Below are 20103 nucleotides of genomic sequence, written 5' to 3' on the forward strand. Positions count from 1 at the left end.
TCTCTACTATTATTCTGACATTTCATTCTTAAAATAAAGTGGTGATCCTATCGGACCTAAGACAGGGAATTTCTACTAGGATTAAATGTCAGGGATTGTGAAAAACTGAGTTAAAATGTATTTGGCTAAGGTGTATGTAAACTTCTGACTTGAACTGTACCCTGCCCATTCCCCTCCCCCATATCCCAATTTATGCCACCCATAAGTGAGAAACATACATGCCAGGTATTGACATATTGTGTTCAGTACAACAATGTGTTCAGACCCCAGTCTTACCTACCTTCAAGTAATGGAAAATATGCTATTTTAGTAATTCTCCAGTCGGTTTCCTCACTTCTATGTCAAAGATAATAAAACAAAAACACTATAGTAAATACTACAGTATACTACGGTGTGCAAAAAACACTACAGTAACACTACAGTACAGTCGTCGCCAAAAGTTTTGAGGAGACAAATATTAATTTTCACAAAGTCTGCTGCCTCAGTTTGTATGATGGCAATTTGCATATACTTCAGAATGTTATGAAGAGTGATCAGATGAATTGCAATTAATTGCAAAGTCCGTCTTTGCCATGCAAATGAACTGAATCCCCAAAAAACATTTCCACTGTGTTTCAGACCTGCCACAAAAGGACCAGCTGACATCATGTCAGTGATTCTCTCGTTAACACAGGTGTGAGTGTTGACGAGGACAAGGCTGGAGATCACTCTGTCATGCTGATTGAGTTCAATTAACAGACTGGAAGCTTCAAAAGGAGGGTGGTGCTTGGAATCATTGTTCTTCCTCTGTTAACCATAGTTACCTGCAAGGAAACACGTGCCGTCATCATTGCTTTGCACAAAAAGGGCTTCACAGGCAAGGATATTGCTGCCAGTAAGATTGCAAATAAATCAACCATTTATCGGATCATCAAGAACTTTAAGGAGAGCGGTTCAATTGTTGTGAAGAAGGCTTCAGGGCGCCGAAGAAAGTCCAGCAAGCGCCAGGACCATCTCCTAAAGTTGATTCAGCTGTGGGATCAGGGCACCACCAGTACAGAGCTTGCTCAGGAATGGCAGCAGGCAGGTGTGAGTGCATCTGCACACACAGTGAGGCGAAGACTTTTGGAGGATGGCCTGGAGTCAAGAAGGGCAGCAAAGAAGCCACTTCTCTCCAGGAAAAACATCAGGAACAGACTGATTTTCTGCAAAAGGTACAGGGATTGGACTGCTGAGGACTAGGGTAAAGTCATATTTTCTCTGATGAATCCCCTTTCCGATTTGTCTGGGGCATCCGGAAAAAAGCTTGTCCGGAGAAGACAAAGTGAGCGCTACCATCAGTCCTGTGTCATTCATGCCAACAGTAAAGCATCCTGAGACCATTCATGTGTGGGGTTGCTTCTCAGCCAAGGGAGTGGGCTCATTCACAATTCTGCCTAAGAACACAGCCATGAATAAAGAATGGTACCAACACATCCTCCGAGAGCAACTTCTCCCAACCATCCAGGAACAGTTTGGTGACGAACAATGCCTTTTCCGGCATGATGGAGCACCTTTCCATAAGGCAAAAGTGATAACTAAGTGGCTCGGGGAACAAAACATCGATATTTTGGGTCCATGGCCAGGAAACTCCCCAGACCTTAATCCCATTGAGAACTTGTGGTCAATCCTCAAGAGGCGGGTGGACAAACAAAAACCCACAAATTCTGACAAACTCCAAGCATTGATTATGCAAGAATGGGCTGCCATCAGTCAGGATGTGCCCAGAAGTTAATTGACAGCATGCCAGGGCGGATTGCAGAGGTCTTGAAAAAGAAGGGTCAACACTGCAAATATTGACTCTTTGCATCAACTTCATGTAATTGTAAATAAAAGCCTTTGACACTTATGAAATGCTTGTAATTATACTTCAGTATTCCATAGTGACATCTGACAAAAATATCTAAAGACACTGAAGCAGCAAGCTTTGTGGAAATTAATATTTGTGTCAATCTCAAAACTTTTGGCCACGACTGTGTACTACAGTCCACAAAAACTCTACAGTAAATACTACATTTCGCAAAAACACTACAGTAAATACTACAGTTTACTACAATCCTCAAAAACACTACATTAATTACCATAGTATATACTACAGTTTTCTTTTACTACAGTATTTATACTATAGTTAACTGTAAATACTACAGTATACTACAGTAAATACTACAGTATTCACTGTAGTGTTTTTGCAGAAGTCCGCAAAAACCCTACAGTGAATACTACAGTCAAGTCTGCAAAAACACTAAAGTACTATAGTATTTATACCACGTTGAGTCATTGTCAAATGACTGCCCTCACAACTCAATGCCAGTCTCCTACTGTTTTATTCACTCCAAAGGACACTACTCTGGGAGGCTTCCACATTCCCAAGGGTTACGCTGCCATGTACATTAGCCACGCCATCCACCGTGACCCGGAAGTGTTCCACCAGCCAGAGGACTTCCTGCCAGAGAGGTGGGGTGGAAGGTGAGGACTTTACACAGAAACCCTTCTCTTTTTGCTTTTACAGTAGCATCGTTCACTTCTCTGCTCAAACAGGCCAACCTCCACCCATACTAAGATCTTCTGTCTGAGCACACAGCTGTGCCTCAGGGTTAAACAGTTTACCAAAACAAAAGGAGTGTTTTGTTCTGACCTTGTCCTGTCTCTGTGTGTGTGCCTCTGTCCATGCCGGTAGCCAGGCTGTAGCTGGAGTTAAGCAGTTTTCTCAGTATTGTCTCTTTCGCTCTTTCCTTCTCTCTCTTTTTCTCTCTCTCTCAGCTTTTTTTTGTCTACCAGCTTTCTCTCTCTCTGCAAGGTTTTATTCTAGTATTATTCTCCCTCTTTTCTTTACCATGACCTGGGTGACCCCTTGCATTCTCCAGCTCACTTCACAGACACCTGGGGCTCCGGTTTAAAAATAACACCCTCTGTGCTGAGAACATGTTATGTATTCTCTTGTCCTCCCTCCCTCTCTTTCTTACTTACTTGCTTTCTTTTGCTTTGAAGCTGTGTGTGTGTGTGTGTGTGTGTGTGTGTGTGTGTGTGTGTGTGTGTGTGTGTGTGTGTGTGTGTGTGTGTGTGTGTGTGTGTGTGTGCGTGTATACATTAGGTTGAACTCTTTACTCCAGTGTTCATGAGTTCCCTTGAATCATTAGAGAGTGTGTCCTCTGAGTGCATCATGGAGTCCAGGCTGGAAAAACAGCCAATTATAAAGGTCTCAGGACAACTCTCACATACTCTCAAATGTCCAATAACATATCCACAAATGTACTCTATTTTGTTCTCTAATGTACTGTATTTTCTCTAATAACTTTAGAATATAGCCCATGTAATGTAAGGATTTTATATTTTTGCCATTACTGGATAATGAGCTCGAGATTTAACATTTTAATTATGCTGATGATTAATCTATTCAATGGAGTTACCATCTGGTGTTGCCTGTGGTTCTAAAGGAGGAACTTCTATATTGTGAGCTCATCTTGTCCTGTTCTGAAGGATTTACCATAGAAATAGATACATTAATATCTATGGGATTTATCTTTATCTCTATTCTATGGGAGAGGCTGATCATGAGAACAACTGAGTATCAGAGATACTGTTGCTTAGGCTGTCAATGCTTAGCGCCCAAAGATCTGGCAAGAGACAAAATGAGTCATACAGTTATAGAGTTACAGTGAAATTCTGTGGTAAGACTGTGATAATGTCTGATAAGCGCATTATAACAATGTGTGAAATTCATACCATGACTGATGAATCAATAAACAATGTTCAGGGTAGGTGCTCTGAAGAGGGGAGGGGGGGGGGGGTCACTGAGAGAGAGAGAAAAATAGTAAGACGGTTAGAAAGGTGGAGACAGTGAATCGAACTGGCCTTATTGTCATTCGGATGCACACAGATGCTGCCCACTGCTGCAGGGCATGATCCATGAAGGGACCTGGCTTGTCCGCCGTGTATGAGGTCACAGTGAGTGGTGGTTCACTTCCTGTTCCTGTCTCACCAGCTGTGACGGCCTCTGCTGAGGGCGGGGCTTCAGACTACTGGGGGGTGTGGGGTAGCAGAGCTCAGTGAGAGGAGAGAGGCCTGAGGATGGCAGGGGATGGGGGGTAGCAGAGCTCAGTGAGAGAGGCCTGAGGATGGCAGGGGATGGGGGGGTAGCAGAGCTCAGTGAGAGGAGCGAGGTCTGAGGAGGGCAGGGGATGGGGAAAATAAAACCCCATCTGCCGGTAAGGAAAGTGAACAAGAAGAGAGCGTTTTTACATGCTGCTCTGGTGATTATCCATGAGCATCATGCTCTATGCTCTATGGCAGCAGGATGGAAAATGTGAGTTACACTAGTCTAGAGCCTCACTCATCTAGGCAGTTGAAGCTCAGTGTTGCTCTTTTTATTATATTGACTCATATCTCCCTCGCCTGTAGTGCTTCTGCTAAGTCATTTGAGTCAAAATGAGACAGCACAATATGTGGAGGAAAAAGTAGAGCGATAGAGAATATTGTATGGATATGCACCAATGGAAAGTCATCAGGTAGACATTAATCAGTAGTCATCAACAGGAGGATTGGCCGCTGTAATCCTTCTATACGCACAAACGCACACACACACACACACACACACACACACACACACACGCACAAAAGGTTTAAGTCAGGGGAAGCTTTCAGTACTGTCTGTGTCACATGAGGAATAGAGAGACATTCAGGGGGGAATGCATTAGAAAAACACATTTTAATAAAAACCAGGGGGGAAAAAACTATAATACATTTTTCATAAATGGAATTGTGTTCCTTATTTTTTTGTATTTTTAAAAGCACTGCATAAACAGAGAGGGAGGGGCTATGTTTACGTGTTTATGTTTTACAAACAGTGACTGTCTGGGAGTAATATGGATGAGTTCAGAGCTACAGATGTAGGATCTTAATTTGAGCCAGTTCGCTACATCAAGTGAATAATCATACAGTAACAGAAAATGTGAATTATTATTTTGTAGTGGGGTTGATACATTTTTCGTAAGAGAAAATCAAGTCTGAAATTTCAAAGTGGAAATTACAATCTGACGAAGCCTTTTTAAACCTCAAATGCACTACAAGTTAAAAATGTCCTGCATTGCAGGAAAGTTCACCTGCAACAGGGTGATCAAATTAAGATCCTACATCTGTACACAGACAGGCTGGCTAGTTTTCATTTCGGTTGAGTTTAATATGAAAGTGTCCATGTGCTGTATAGGAAAATAAACTAAAGGGATTAATGGTGTTGTTTTTATTGTTGTGGCGTTGCTCAAGTCAGGAGAGCTGTCTGCTTCTCATGCAGTTTGATAGTAAAGCAGAAATACTGTATAAAGTGATTCAGCCATTCATTAAATTGGCTTGCGAAAGCAGCTACACTTTAAATATTGTATCACTTATTTCTGACTTATAGTTAAAGGGGCTTGTGAAGCAAGAGTCCCCAATTTAAGTCTCCGACATACTTCTGACTTATTATTCTTTTTTAGCATGCTACTCCTTTTACACTGTTGAAACTTTAAAACGTGGAGACTGGATTGGAGTTGCTTGTATACCACTTTTTGATCTATTTTATACTTTTTAAACTACTAACCTTTTTGTCCTCCATCCACTTTCAGGGGATTTCCTCAGTATTCCAAAGGCCCCATTATAACATCATCACTTCCAACATTCCATTCACTGTAAATTCAACAATGCAACTTATGACCACTTTGCCAACAACTTAGACAAAATGTTAGAGGGTATGACATCTTGTAGCCCTTCTTTGCTATTCAAATCTGAAGTCGGAAACAAAAATATCTATTACCAATTTAACGATACAGCTCTTTTAGTAACCGCATAACCAATCAATCAATCAATCAACTACTGACCACAACTACTGTCCACAACTACTGACCACAACTACTACTGACCAAAACTACTGACCACAACCCCACAACTACTGTCCACAACTACTGACCACAACTACTACTGACCAAAACTACTAACCACTACTGACCACAACTACTGTCCACAACTACTGACCACAACTACTACTTGCCAAAACTACTAACCACTACTGACCACAACTACTGACCAAAACCACACAACTACTGTCCACAACTACTGACCACAACTACTACTTACCAAAACTACTGACCAAAACGACTAACCACTACTGACCACAACTACTGACCACAACCACACAACTACTGTCCACAACTACTGACCACAACTACTACTTACCAAAACTACTAACCACTACTGACCACAACTACTGACCACAACCACACAACTACTGTCCACAACTACTGACCACAACTACTACTGACCAAAACTACTGACCACAACTACTGACCACAACTACTAACCACTACTGACCACAACTACTGACCACAACCACACAACTACTAACCACACAACTACTGAACCACAGACGTACTGACCACAACTACTGACCACACAACTACTTACCACACAACTACTGACCAACACTACACAACTACTGATCATAACTAATGACCACAACTACTGCGCTGGTCTGCACTAGATCGGGTCCAGCTCTGGTCCTGGGCGTAGCTAGCTAGCTCTGGTTCGTACTAGCTCTGGTCTAGCTCTGGTCTGCACTATAAATTATAACTACTTAAATGTGCTTAAATTAGCTTATAATACCCACCAACAATAATTGTAACTCTTGAACATACAGAGACACCAAACCAACTTGTTCAGGCTATCCTATCCATCAATCAATCAATCTTTTCAACTACCTACTTTTTCAACTATAACCAGTCACCAACATTAGTACTGCAGACACTACTACAACTATAACCAGTCACCAACATTAGTACTGCAGACACTACTACAACTATAACCAGTCACCAACATTAGTACTGCAGACACTACTACAACTATAACCAGTCACCAACATTAGTACTGCAGACACTACTACAACTATAACCAGTCACCAACATTAGTACTGCAGACACTACTACAACTATAACCAGTCACCAACATTAGTATTGCAGACACTACTACAACTATAACCAGTCACCAACATTAGTACTGCAGACACTACTACAACTATAACCAGTCACCAACATTAGTACTGCAGACACTACTACAACTATAACCAGTCACCAACATTAGTACTGCAGACACTACTACAACTATAACCAGTCACCAACATTAGTACTGCAGACACTACTACAACTATAACCAGTCACCAACATTAGTACTGCAGACACTACTACAACTATAACCAGTCACCAACATTAGTACTGCAGACACTACTACAACTATAACCAGTCACCAACATTAGTATTGCAGACACTACTACAACTATAACTTATTTCAAAACCATGCATATTTTAAAACAAGCACACCACATTTTATTCAGCAATGTACTTTTCAGTGATCTTTTTTTAATTCATTTATTTGTTATTTAACCTTTTATTTAACTAGGCAAGTCAGTTAAGAACAAATTCTTATTTACAATGACGGCCTACCAAAAGGCCTCCTGCGGGGATGGGGACTAGGATTAAAAATAAAATCAAAATATAAAAATGTAGGACAAAACACATCACGACAAGAGAGACAACACTACATGAAGAGAGACCATGGCAGCAACACATGACAACACAGCATGGTAGCAACACAACATAACAACAGCATGGTAGCAATACAACATGGCAGCAGCACATGTTAGCAGCACAAAACATGATACAAACATTATTGGGCACAGACAACAGCACAAAGGGCAAGAAGGTAGAGACACCAATATATCACGCAAAGCAGCCACAACTGTCAGTAAGAGTGTCCATGATTGAGTCTTTGAATGAAGAAATTGAGATAAAACTGTCCAGTTTGAGTATTTGTTGCAGCTCGTTCGAGTTGCTAGCTGCAGCAAACTGAAAAGAGGAGCGACCCAGGGATGTGTGTGCTTTGGGGACCTTTAACAGAATGTGACTGGCAGAACGGGTGTTGTATGTGGAGGATGAGGGCTGCAGTAGATATCTCAGATGGGGGGAGTGAGGCCTAAGAGGGTTTTATAAATAAGGATCAACCAGTGTGTCTTGCGACGGGTATACAGAGATGACCATTTACAGAGGTGTATAGAGTGCAGTGATGTGTCCTATAAGGAGCATTGGTGGCAAATCTGATGGCCGAATGGTAAAGAACATCTAGCCGCACGAGAGCAGCCTTACCTGCTGATCTATAAATTACGTCTCCGTAATCTACCCTGGGTAGGATGGTCATCTGAATCAGGGTTAGTTTGGCAGCTGGGGTGAAAGAGGAGCGATTACGATAGAGGAAGCCAAGTGTAGATTTAACTTTAGCCTGCAGCTTTGATATGTGCGGAGAGAAGGACAGTGTACCATCTAGCCATACTCCCAAGTACTTGTATGAGGTGACTACCTCAGGCTCTAAACCATCAGAGGTAGTAATCACACCTGGTGGGGAGAGGGGCATTCTTCTTATCAAACCACATGACCTTTGTTTAGGAGGTGTTCAGAACAAGGTTAAGGGCAGAGAAAGCTTGTTGGACACTAAGAAAGCTTTGTTGTAGAGCATTTTAACACAAAGTCCGGGGAGGGGCCAGCTGAGTATAAGACTGTATCATCTGCATATAAAAGGATGAGAGAGCTTCCTACTGCCTGAGCTATGTTGTTGATGTAAATTGAGAAGAGCGTGGGGCCTAGGATCGAGCCTTGGGGTACTCCCTTGGTGAGAGGCAATGGCTGAGACAGCAGATGTTCTGACTTTATACACTGCATTCTTTGAGAGAGGTGGCAAACCAGGCCAATGACCCCTCAGAGACACCAATACTCCTTAGCTGTCCCACAACTATGGAATGGTCTACTGTATCAAAAGCTTTGGCCAAGTCAATAAAAATAGCAGCATAACATTGCATAGAATCAAGGGCAATGGTGACATCATTGAGGACCTTTAAGGTTGCAGTGACACATCCATAACCTGAGCGTAAACCAGGTTGCTTACCAGAGAGAATACTATAGACATGAAGAAAGCCAGTCAGTTGATTATTGCCAAGTTTTTTCAACACTTTTGATAAACAGGGCAAAATAGAAATAGGCCTATAACAGTTAGGATCAACTTGATCTCCCCCTTTAAATAAAGGATGCACCGTGGCTGCCTTCCAAGCAATGGTATCCTCCCCAGAGAGGAGAGACAGGTTAAAAAGGTCAGAGATATGCTTGGCGATGATAGGGACAGCAACATTAAAGAAAGGGTCTAAACCATCTGACCCAGATGTTTTTTGGGGGTCAAGTTTAAGGAGCTCCTTTAGCACCTCGGACATTGTAGCAGGGCAGGGGAAAAAGAGGGAGGAGCATCGGGGCTAGTCGCATTGGAAGAGGTGGGAGATGAGGAAATGTTGGACGGGCAAGAAAGCATGGCTGAGTCAAATAGGAATCCTGACTTATTGAAGTGGTGATTCCCCGTTGGTAGAGCATGGTGTTTGCAACACCAGGGTTGTGGGTTCGATTCCCACGGGGGGCCAAGTACGAAGAAAAAAAAAATATGTATGAAATGAAAATGAAATGTATGCATTCACTACTGTAAGTCGCTCTGGATAAGAGCGTCTGCTAAATGACTAAAATGTAAATGTAAAATGTGATTTAACTTCTTATGGGCAGGTGGGACGCTACCGTCCCACCTGCAGAGGAGTATAGCTAACATCCGGTGAAATTGCAGAGCGCGAAATTCAAACTACAGAATTATAAATATTTAACTTTCATAAAATCACAAGTGTAATACATCAAAATCAAGCTTAAGTTCTTGTTAATCCAGCCGCTGTGTCAGATTTCAAAAAGGCTTTACGGCGAAAGCACACCATGCGATTATCTGAGGCCACGCCCCGCATACAAAAGCATGAAAAACATATTTCAACCAGGCAGGTGCGCCACGAAACTCAGAAATAGCGATATAATAAATGCCTTACCTTTGATATTTTTCTGTTGGTACTCCAAAAGGTCCCAGATACATCACAAATGGTCCTTTTGTTTGATAATGTCCTTCTTTATATCCATAAAAACTCAGTTTAGCTGGCGCGCTTCAGTCAATAATCCACCCACTTTCCCTCCATCAAAATGCATACAAAATGAATCCCAAACGTTACTAATAAACTTTTTCAAACAAGTCAAACAACGTTTATAATCAAACCTTAGGTACCCTAATACGTAAATAAATGATCAAATTTAAGACGGAGAATCGTTATTGTCTTTATCGGAGAAAAATACCAAAGAATGCGCTTTCTTCCACGCGCTTGGAAACACTACAGCCAAAATGGGAGCCACCTAGAAAAACTACAATTTCTGGCTCATCTAGTGTAAGCCCTAGGAACTGCAATCTGGGAGGATTTCACCTTATAATTAAAGTGACAGCCATTGAAAAATCTTTTTTTGGGGGGGGGATGGTTTGTCCTCGGTGTTTTGCTTACCATATCAGTTCTGTTATACTCACAGACATGATTTTAACAGTTTTAGGAACTTCAGAGTGTTTTCTATCCAAATTATATGCATATCCTAGCTTCTGGGCCTGAGTAACAGGCAGTTTACTTTGGGCACGCTTTTCATCCTTAAGTGAAAATACTGCCCCCTATCCAAGAGAGGTTAACCTCTCTGGCGCATGTGGGACGAATTCGTCCCACCTACGTAACAGCCACCTGAATTCAGTGGCGCGATTTTTGAATCGTTTGAAATACTATTACTTCAATTTCTCAAACATATGACTATTTTACAGCTATTTAAAGACAAGACTCTCCTTAATCTAACCACACTGTCCGATTTCAAAAAGGCTTTACAACGAAAGCGAAACATTAGATTATGTCAGGAGAGTGCCCAGCCAGAAATAATCAGACACCCATTTTTCAACCTAGCATATAATGTCACATAAATCCAAACCACAGCTAAATGCAGCACTAACCTTTTATGATCTTCATCAGATGACACACCTAGGACATTATGTTATACAATACATGCATGTCTGTTCAATCAAGTTCATATTTATATCAAAAAACAGCTTTTTACATTAGCATGTGACGTTCAGAAAAAGCATACCCCCCGCAAACTTCCGGGGAATTTACTAACAGTTTGCTAAATTACTCACGATAAACGTTCACAAAAAGCATAACAATTATTTTAAGAATTATAGATACATTACTCCTCTATGCACTCGATATGTCCGATTTTAAAATAGCTTTTCGGATGAAGCACATTTTGCAATATTCTAAGTACATAGCCCAGCCATCACGGGCTAGCTATTTAGACACCCACCCAGTTCAGCCTTCACCAAAATCACATTTCCTATAAGAAAAATGTTCTTACCTTTCCTGTTCTTCGTCAGAATACACTCCCAGGACTTCTACTTCAATAACAAATGTAGGTTTGGTCCCAAATAATCCATCGTTATATCCAAACAGCGACGTTTTGTTCGTGAGTTCTAGACACTATCAGAATGCTACATCACGGTCGGGCGCATTGCGCATGGCGTGACAAAAAAGGTCTAAATATTCCATTACCGTACTTCGAAGCATGTCAACCGCTGTTTAAAACCAATTTTTATGCCATTTATCTCGTAGAAAAGCGATAATATTCCGACCGGGAATCTGCAATGAGCCTAAACAGCCGAATGAAATTTCTCCACGGGGGCGAATCGTGCACGCGCCTCATTCAATGGTCCTCTGATCCGCCACTTACCAAAGGCGATAATTTGTTTCAGCCAGAGGCCGCCTCGTCATCGTTCAGGTTTTTCCCGGGTTCTGAGAGCCTATTGGAGCCCTAGGAATTGTCACGTTACAGCTAAGATCCTTACTTTTCAATAAACAGATGCAAGACGCACGACTCCTTGTCAGACAGGCCACTTCCTGCATGAAACCTTGTCAGGTTTTTGCCTGCCATAGGAGTTCTGTTATACTCACAGACACCATTCAAACAGTTTTAGAAACTTTAGGGTGTTTTCTATCCAAACCTGAACAATAATATGCATATTCTAGCTTCTGAGTTGGTGTAGGAGGCAGTTAAAAATGGGCACATATTTTTTCCAAAATTCTCAATACTGCCCCCTATCCCAAACAGGTTTTAAAGAGCTCAGCCATATGCTTCTTGTCAGTAACAACCACATCATCAACATTAATGGACATGGGCAGCTGTGAGGAGGAGGGTTTATTCTCCAGGTCTTTAACTGTTTTCCAGAACTTCTTGGGGTTAGACCCACAGTGAGACAACTGCTCCTTAAAGTAACTAACTTTGGCCTTCCGGATAGACTGAGAGCACTTACTTATCATTTGCCTGAACGAGAGCCAGTGTGCCGAGCATTTCGCCAAATGCAGTTCTTAACTCTGCAAGATCATGATCGGACTTGGGGCTGAACCTGTTGTTAATTCTCATTTTCTTTATGGGGGCGTGTTTGTTAACAATACCACTGAAAATATAAAAAAATAAGGTCCAAGCGTATACAACAGAGGGGATCAAGCTGACTCTAACAATTACAGAGGCCAGGTCATGAAGGAAGGCTTGCTCATTGAAGTTTTTTAGCCAGCATCTATGACAAATCAGGACAGGTCGTTTCACTGAGCAGCCATTACCTACACAGACTGTAAAACAGTGATCACTAAGGTCATTACAGAAAACACCAGACTGACACCTATCAGGATTATTTGTGAGGATAACATCGAGGAGAGTAGCCTTTTCGGGTGTTTTGGAGTCATACCTTGTGAGATTGGTAATAATCTGAGAAAGATTTAGGGAGTCCCATTGCTTTAGGACTTGGTGAGGTGGTTTAAGCATGTCCCAGTTTAGGTCACCTAGCAGGACAAATTCAGACTTAGTGTGGGGGCCAGGAGAGAGCTTAGGGCAGGTAGGGTACAGGCCGGTGCTGATGGAGGATGATAACAGTCAACAAAGAGCTATTTGAAAGTATAATGCTTAAAACCAGCAAATCAAATTGTTTGGGGACAGGCTTGGAGACAACCGAGCACTGAAGGTGATCCTTGGTAAAGATTACCACTCCCCCACCTTTGGAAGATCTGTTTTTCTGAAAAAGGTTATAACCAGAAATGTTAACATCAGTATTCAAAACACTCTTCCTTAACCATATCTCAGTAATGACCAACACATCTGGATTGGAGCTGTGAAATCACACTTTCAATTGATCAATTTCAGGTAATAAGCTTCTAGTGTTAACGTGCAGAAAACCCAGGCTTTTACGAGAGCAGAAATCTGTGAAGCAGATATCAAAGCACAATTCAGAATTTGGGCTAGCAACAGTAGATGGGCCAGCATGTACATGCACATTTACAGATATAATCAGCAGTAATACAATCAAGGCATGGCAGAAGACAGGGAGAGCTCTGCAGTGTTGATTTATGACATTTGAATGTGCATTACATGGCAATGTGCATTAGATGTTAGCCTAAATAGTTTATTTATTAGATAGAACTAAAGCTAGCTATCAGTAGTTATTCAACTACCACAAAAATCATTTTAAAGAGCTGTCATCACTAGATGCACCATTATATTTCTCTCCCCAAATAATAGCCTCAAATTTTCCAATCATTACATCATCATTCAATTAAAATGAAACTTAATTTACACTGAACATTTTACAAATGTAAATCATACATCTATTTATCTGAAACCAACAGCATGAATGATTCAGAGTTGCTTTGCTTTCCTAAGAGTGTCGTCCACATGATCCTACCTTTTATTCCCATTTTCTTGTCCTATGTCTTTCTTCTTTCAGTTTTCACATGCAACAACTGTAGTTTATAATTTTTTTTATCTAACCCATAATTCAAAGTAATAATGTTGATATAGTAGTTTATCAAAGTAATCAGACCAATTATTTTACGAAATGTAACTTTGACTATATGTAACTGCTTTGCTTTAGATAGTAAAGTAACACTTTTTAAACTTCTTCCATAACCACAAAAATACTTTTAAAGAGCTAAAGCAAGCCCCACAACTTTACTTGTAAAGTACCATATAGTTATTGTTATTATTCTTTATAACGCTACTCCTCTTACACCTTTTTAAGCTAGAAACGCCATTCAAACTTTAAAATGTGCAGACTGGTCTGGGACAGTGTGCTTGTATACAACTTTTTGATACTATTTATACCTTTTAAACTGTAAAACGTTTATTAAACTTATTAAACTTTCATGGGATTTCATGGGATCCTCTTTTGTGGGATTTCTTCAACATTCTGAAGCTTCCATTGTGACATCATCACTTCCAACCTTCCATTCACTGTGAATGCAACAATGCAACTTCTGATACAAATCAGCTACTTTGACTACTTCCCAAAAAGGTCTACTGCCCTGCAATTCAAATCTGAAATCAGAACAGAATTATTTGGTATCGATCAAATGTTACCCCTGTTTATTAAGTAACCCCATCAACAAAACGTTCCCTTACGTTTTCCAAACAACATATTTTTTTACCGCTTTTCCAGCACTTTAGACACATTTGGTATACTTCTCTGCTATTCAAATCTGGAATCAGAACAGGATTATCTGCCACCAATCAAAAGTTACAGCTTTTTTTCCGAGTTTAGAGTGGCGAAAAGTAGCTAGATAATGCCAGCTAACAGCTCTCTCATGTCTCGTCATTGAGCAGCCCAAACAGAGCCGTTGCTATGGATACTCACACATGCAGAGGAGCACATGGGCAGCACAGGCAAAAAATATTGAAGAGGGTGATTGAATTTAGAACAACATATTTTATGATGATGAAGAATTGTGAAAGCAGATACACATCGTCTTCCTTCATATTTCACCCGATCACTTCTGATCACATGTTTTGGTCTGATCATATAAAATAACTCACCATCAGTAACTCTTGAACCATTCAAGCTAGAGACACCAAATCAACTTTCACATATTCAGGCTGTCCTAATTGCTATTTTTTTTTTATTACTTTTAGCAAATATAACTATATGAATTTGCTACAACTAGCCTAAAATAACTCACCAACAGTAACTAATGAACTGTTTAAGCTGGAGACACCAAACCAACTTTGAACCCATCAACAGTTACTCTTGTACCGTTCGTGATAGAGACACCAAACCAACTTTCACATGTTCAGGCTATCCTATCCACTGCCACATAAATACTTTCAAAGAGCTGAAGCAAGTCACATAATTTGTATTAATGGAAAATGACCATCTAGTTCCCATTTTTCACTGTAGCACTGCACCATTATCAGGACTGGCAGACTGGGATGTGCCAGTTGTAGGGAGGACAGTGTGGGAGAGAGGGGGTTATCAACAATGCAGAAACTGCTTCGTACTGCCCTCTCTAGCACCTCTCCAAGAATAGAAGCAAGCTAATAAACAACCTATTTATGTGTTCATTTAACTTTTACTTGACTATTCTTGTTTTGCCAGACATCCAGCATTATTAGAGCCCCATAGATTCTATCTAGACAGGATGTTGATCTGGGGTAACGGAGGGTACCTGCTGTGTCTGCTACTCTGTCATTTAATAAATAATAATAATCATTTCCTCCTCGGACGAGACAGGATGGTCCTTTTGGCTGCTGTTGCTGTGGTTTCAGTGCAGCTGTGCAACAGATGTTGTGTGCAGCTGTGTGCATGTGTGTGTGTATGTCTGTTGGGCAGGGCAGTAAGCTTAGTTTGTCTTCAGCAGACAGCCCCAGTGTAACTGAAACTGACCAATAAATAGATAGCAGCCTGAAGACATTTGGACACATCCATTACAGCCATTGTTGAAGGAGGCCATATCAAGTGGTTTAGGTTAGTCTCAGACGTATGTCTGGGTTTTTATTTCACTAAGATACTCAAGAACAGCTTCTGTTTCTCTGATAGCTCAGTACACACACATTGACTGTGACGCCATTGTAAGGGAGTAAAAACAAACAAGGATAAACTTGTCACCATTCCAAAGGTTGTTTAAGGTATAGTCTATAAAATCTCCCACATTACAAGATAATTAATGGAAATTAATAGTCTTGTTACCATGCATTTAAAGGAAGAAAACACTCCTCCTCCCTGATATGAATTATTTGTATGGCTCTTACTAGCATTGGCAGTTCTCAGCAGGCAGGAGGTCCTGATCAGAACCAGGTAAAGAGAGAGGCTGATGGCAGGTCCTGCTGGTTTAGCCCACTGCTTTATTATTCTCTGAGTGAGTCATGAAGCCATGAATTAGATTTACGAGCCCTCCTGTGACACCGGCTCACTCCACATAATAAGGAAAATCCACTGAAATCCATACTGTGCTAGATTTGTAGGTTAAATGCTTTAATGCTCCTGTTGATCGTTATTGTAGCACATTAGGTCCAGGCTCCGCCCTTAAGTCCCTCAATAATAGTGATTATGTCATTTCTCAAGGTGCACTCGAATTATGATGAAACAGAGGTTAATGGATATGAGATGTGATAATGGCTACATCAGGCTTCTGTCATTTGTTCATATAATTAAATATATTTAATCGTCACTCTCCGAAGGGGATATCTGCCTTCCATCAATATTAATGTATTGTAGTGGCTGTAGGTTATTGTAAATTATCTTAAAATGGTGAATTGTTTTCCTTTATCATGTCAGATTTGTACCATATCCATATCAAATGTGAGTGTGTCTCTCTCTCTCTCGACACGCAGTAGATAACTGTTGCCATGCCAACTGGTAACCTGACTGTGTCTGTACCAATGGGGATTCCCCTATGCATATGGCTGGGCCTCCATTCTTATGTTGTTTTAGCCTTATGAATGAAGTCTTCATATTTCTTGCATGTCTCTTTATCGATACATCCATTTGCATCCATGCAATGTCCATTGGTATGTGTCTGTGTGTGCACTTGTGTGTTTGTTTGTGTGTGTTAGCGTCCAAGTGTGTGTTTGTGAGTTGAGAGAGAGGGATGCTTCTCTCCTGTATGAAGCCCTGGGGAGGAGGATGATTCAGAAGTGAGTCAGAGCAGAGCATCCCTCTGCCCCCCCTGCCTTAGCTACAGACGGGGGATGGATGAGGCTCCTCTCTTCTCTACAGCTGCTCTTTCTGCGGTGAGGTGAAGGACACAGAGACACAGGGACTCATCATCACACAGACTAATGACCCCTGAGTTGGGTTTCCTTCCTAGAAAGTAACACCCTTAACATTTGGGGGAGAGACACAGGATCAAGTCAGTCAATACGCTGGCCACAAGCCAAGCTTCTGTTTCACTCTGCGTGATGAATATTTCAGAGACTGTCCCAAAGGACACCCTATTCCGTATATCGTGCCTGGTCAAAAGTAGTGCACTAGTGCGTCATTTGGGAGGCCATCAGACCCTCTCCTACTCTCCTTATCAACTGCCTCTTCAAATCAATCCGCTCGCTCTTCGAGGACCAACATCCTTCTTTTAGACCCTCTTCATCTGCATGAAACCTCTGAGACTGTAGTGTTTTTCATCAGCATACAGAGTACAATAACCCTTTACACAGGGCCATCTGTAGCCTTTTGTGGGCCCTAAGCAAGATTGCCGCCCCCCCCCCCCCCCACCACCACCAAGCTGGCAAAATGTTTAAGTGGCCCCCCTTTTGACGGCAGAGAGAAAAATGTACGTTTTAAAGTTAGTTTTCTGCACTTCTACACATTTTGCCATAGGTGAAGAGAACATTTGATAAAACATTTCATGCAATTCTTCCTATTTTGCCATGTGGTGGAGAGAAATATTTGCAGTTTTAATGCAAATTTCCTGCAATTCTACACATTTTGCAATGACTTATGCCATGTTAATGATATATGCGTGAGAGTGACTAACAAAATCAATGGGGGCCCCCTGGAGGTCAGGGCGCCTGGGTAGAGGAGTGCCCTGTCGGTATTCGTCCACGATAACTGGCTAAACTAACTTACCAAGGTGCGGGCGTCTGGGTAGAGGCGTGCCCTGTCAGTATTCATCCATGATTACTACAAGTTTAGATAACTGGCTAGACTAAGTTACCAATCTAAAAATTGTTAGCTGACGTTATTAATTGAGTGACTGTCAGTGACTGACAAAACAAGAGAAAAACTGCTGATGCGCTCGCACCTTGTGTATTCAACTATTGTAACTCTCAACAGTAAGTTGAGACCCCGAAATGTATGTGATGGTGCTAACAGAGATGATCGCCTCTCTTCAGGTCTTTACTATGAAGTAATTCGTTTTTTTATGTATTATTTCTTACATTGTTAGCCCAGAAAATCTCAAGTGTTATTACATACAGCCGGGAAGAACTATTAGATATAAAAGCGACGTCAACTTACCATTATTACGACCAGGAATACGACGGATCCTTTGTTCGGACCTCCAACCTGGACATGGGATCTTATCCCAGAGGCCGATCCAAAACAACGCGTTCGCCGCAGGAGATGCAGACGGAGCGGCTTACTGGTCAGACTTAGAAGGCGAGCACACCATACACCGCTTCCGAGCATATTACTTGACGATGTCCAATCTCTAGACAACAAGGTGGACGAAATTAGGGCACGAGTTGTCTTCCAGAGAGACATCAGAGATTTTAACATTCTCTGTTTCACGGAATCATGGCTCACTCGGGATATGTTGTCAGAGTCGGTACAGCCACCTGGTTTCTTCACGCATCGCGCCGACAAACGAACAACTCTCTGGTAGGAAGAAGATCATAACAACATACAGGAACTTAAGTCCTTTTGTTCACCTGACCTAGAATTCCTTACAATCAAATGCCGACCGCATTATCTACCAAGAGAATTCTCTTCGATTATAGTCACAGCCGTGTATAACCCCCCAAGCAGATACCGCGACGGCCCTGAAAGAACTTCACTGGACTCTATGTAAACTGGAAACCATACATCCTGAGCTGCATGCATTTATTGTAGCTGGGGCTTTTAACAAAGCTAATCTGAGAACAAGGCTTCCTAAATTCTATCAGCATATCGAATGCGCGACACGAGCTGGTAGCATTCTGGACCATTGCTACTCTAACTTCCGCGATGCATAAAAAGCCCTCCTCCGCCCTCCCTTCGGCAAATCTGACCATGACTCCATTTTGTTGCTCCCAGCCTATAGACAGAAACTTAAACGGAGGAAACGCCCGTGCTCAGGTCTATCCAATGCTGGTCTGACCAATCGGATTCCACGCTTCAAGATTGCTTCGATGACGTGGACTTGGATATGTTCCGGGTAGCCTCAGACAATAACATTGATGTATACACTGACTCAGTGAGCGAGTTTATTAGCAAGTGCATCGGTGATGTTGTACCCACTGTGACTATTAAAACCTTCCCTAACCAGAAACCGTGGATTGATGGCAGCATTTGTGCAAAACTGAAAGCACGAACCACCACTTTTAATCATGGCAAGGTGACTGGAAACATGACCGAATACAAACAGTGTTGCTATTCCCTCCGCAAGGCAATCAAACAAGCAAGCATCAGTATCGAGACAAAGTAGAGTCGCAATTCAACTGCTCGAACACGAGACGTATGTGGCAGGGTCTATAGTCAATCACGGATTACAAAAAGAAAACCAGCCCCATTGCGGACATCGAAGTCTTGCTCCCAGACAAATTAAACAACTTCTTTGCTTGCTTTGAGGACAATACAGTGCCACTGACATGGCCAGCTACAAAAGCCTCCTTCACCATGTCCAATATGAGTAAAACATTTAAACGTGTTAACCCTCGCTGCCGGCCCAGACGGCATCCCTAGCTGTGTCCTCAGAGCATGCGCAGACCAGCTGGCTGGTGTGTTTACGAACATATTCAATCAATCCCTATCCCAGTCTGCTGTGCCCACATGCTTCAAGATGTCCACCATTGTTCCTCTTCCCAAGAAAACTAAGGTAACTGAACTAAATTACTATCGCCCCGTAGCACTCACTTCTGTCATCAGGAAGTGCTTTGAGAGACTCATCAAGGATCGTATCACCTCCACCCTACCTGATACCCTAGACCCACTCCAATTTGCTTACCGCCCCAATAGGTCCACAGACGACGCAATCACCATCACACTGCACACTGCCCTATCCCATCTGGACAAGAGGAATACTTATGTAAGAATGCTGTTCATTGACTACAGCTCAGCATTTAACACCATAGTACCCTCCAAACTCGTCATTAAGCTCGAGACCCTGGGTCTCGACCACGCCCTGTG

At 41.8% G+C, this 20103-nt stretch overlaps 1 protein-coding gene across 4 annotated transcripts in view; it reads left to right on the top strand.

Moving 5' to 3' along the window:
• The window catches only part of LOC115149263 (putative cytochrome P450 120), a 46145-nt gene that overhangs the window by 15721 nt on the left and 10321 nt on the right, over positions 1–20103 (top strand). For 3 of the 4 annotated variants that reach the window (XM_029691956.1, XM_029691955.1, XM_029691957.1), the window contains exon 9: positions 2357–2484. The exons of the other annotated variant lie outside the window; for it this stretch is intronic. In XM_029691956.1, coding sequence (XP_029547816.1) covers positions 2357–2484 — 128 coding nt within the window. The remainder of the gene's footprint in view (positions 1–2356; positions 2485–20103) is intronic. 4 annotated transcript variants of the gene reach the window in all.

Source organism: Salmo trutta, chromosome 15, assembly GCF_901001165.1.
Source record: "Salmo trutta chromosome 15, fSalTru1.1, whole genome shotgun sequence".
NCBI lineage: Eukaryota > Metazoa > Chordata > Actinopteri > Salmoniformes > Salmonidae > Salmo > Salmo trutta.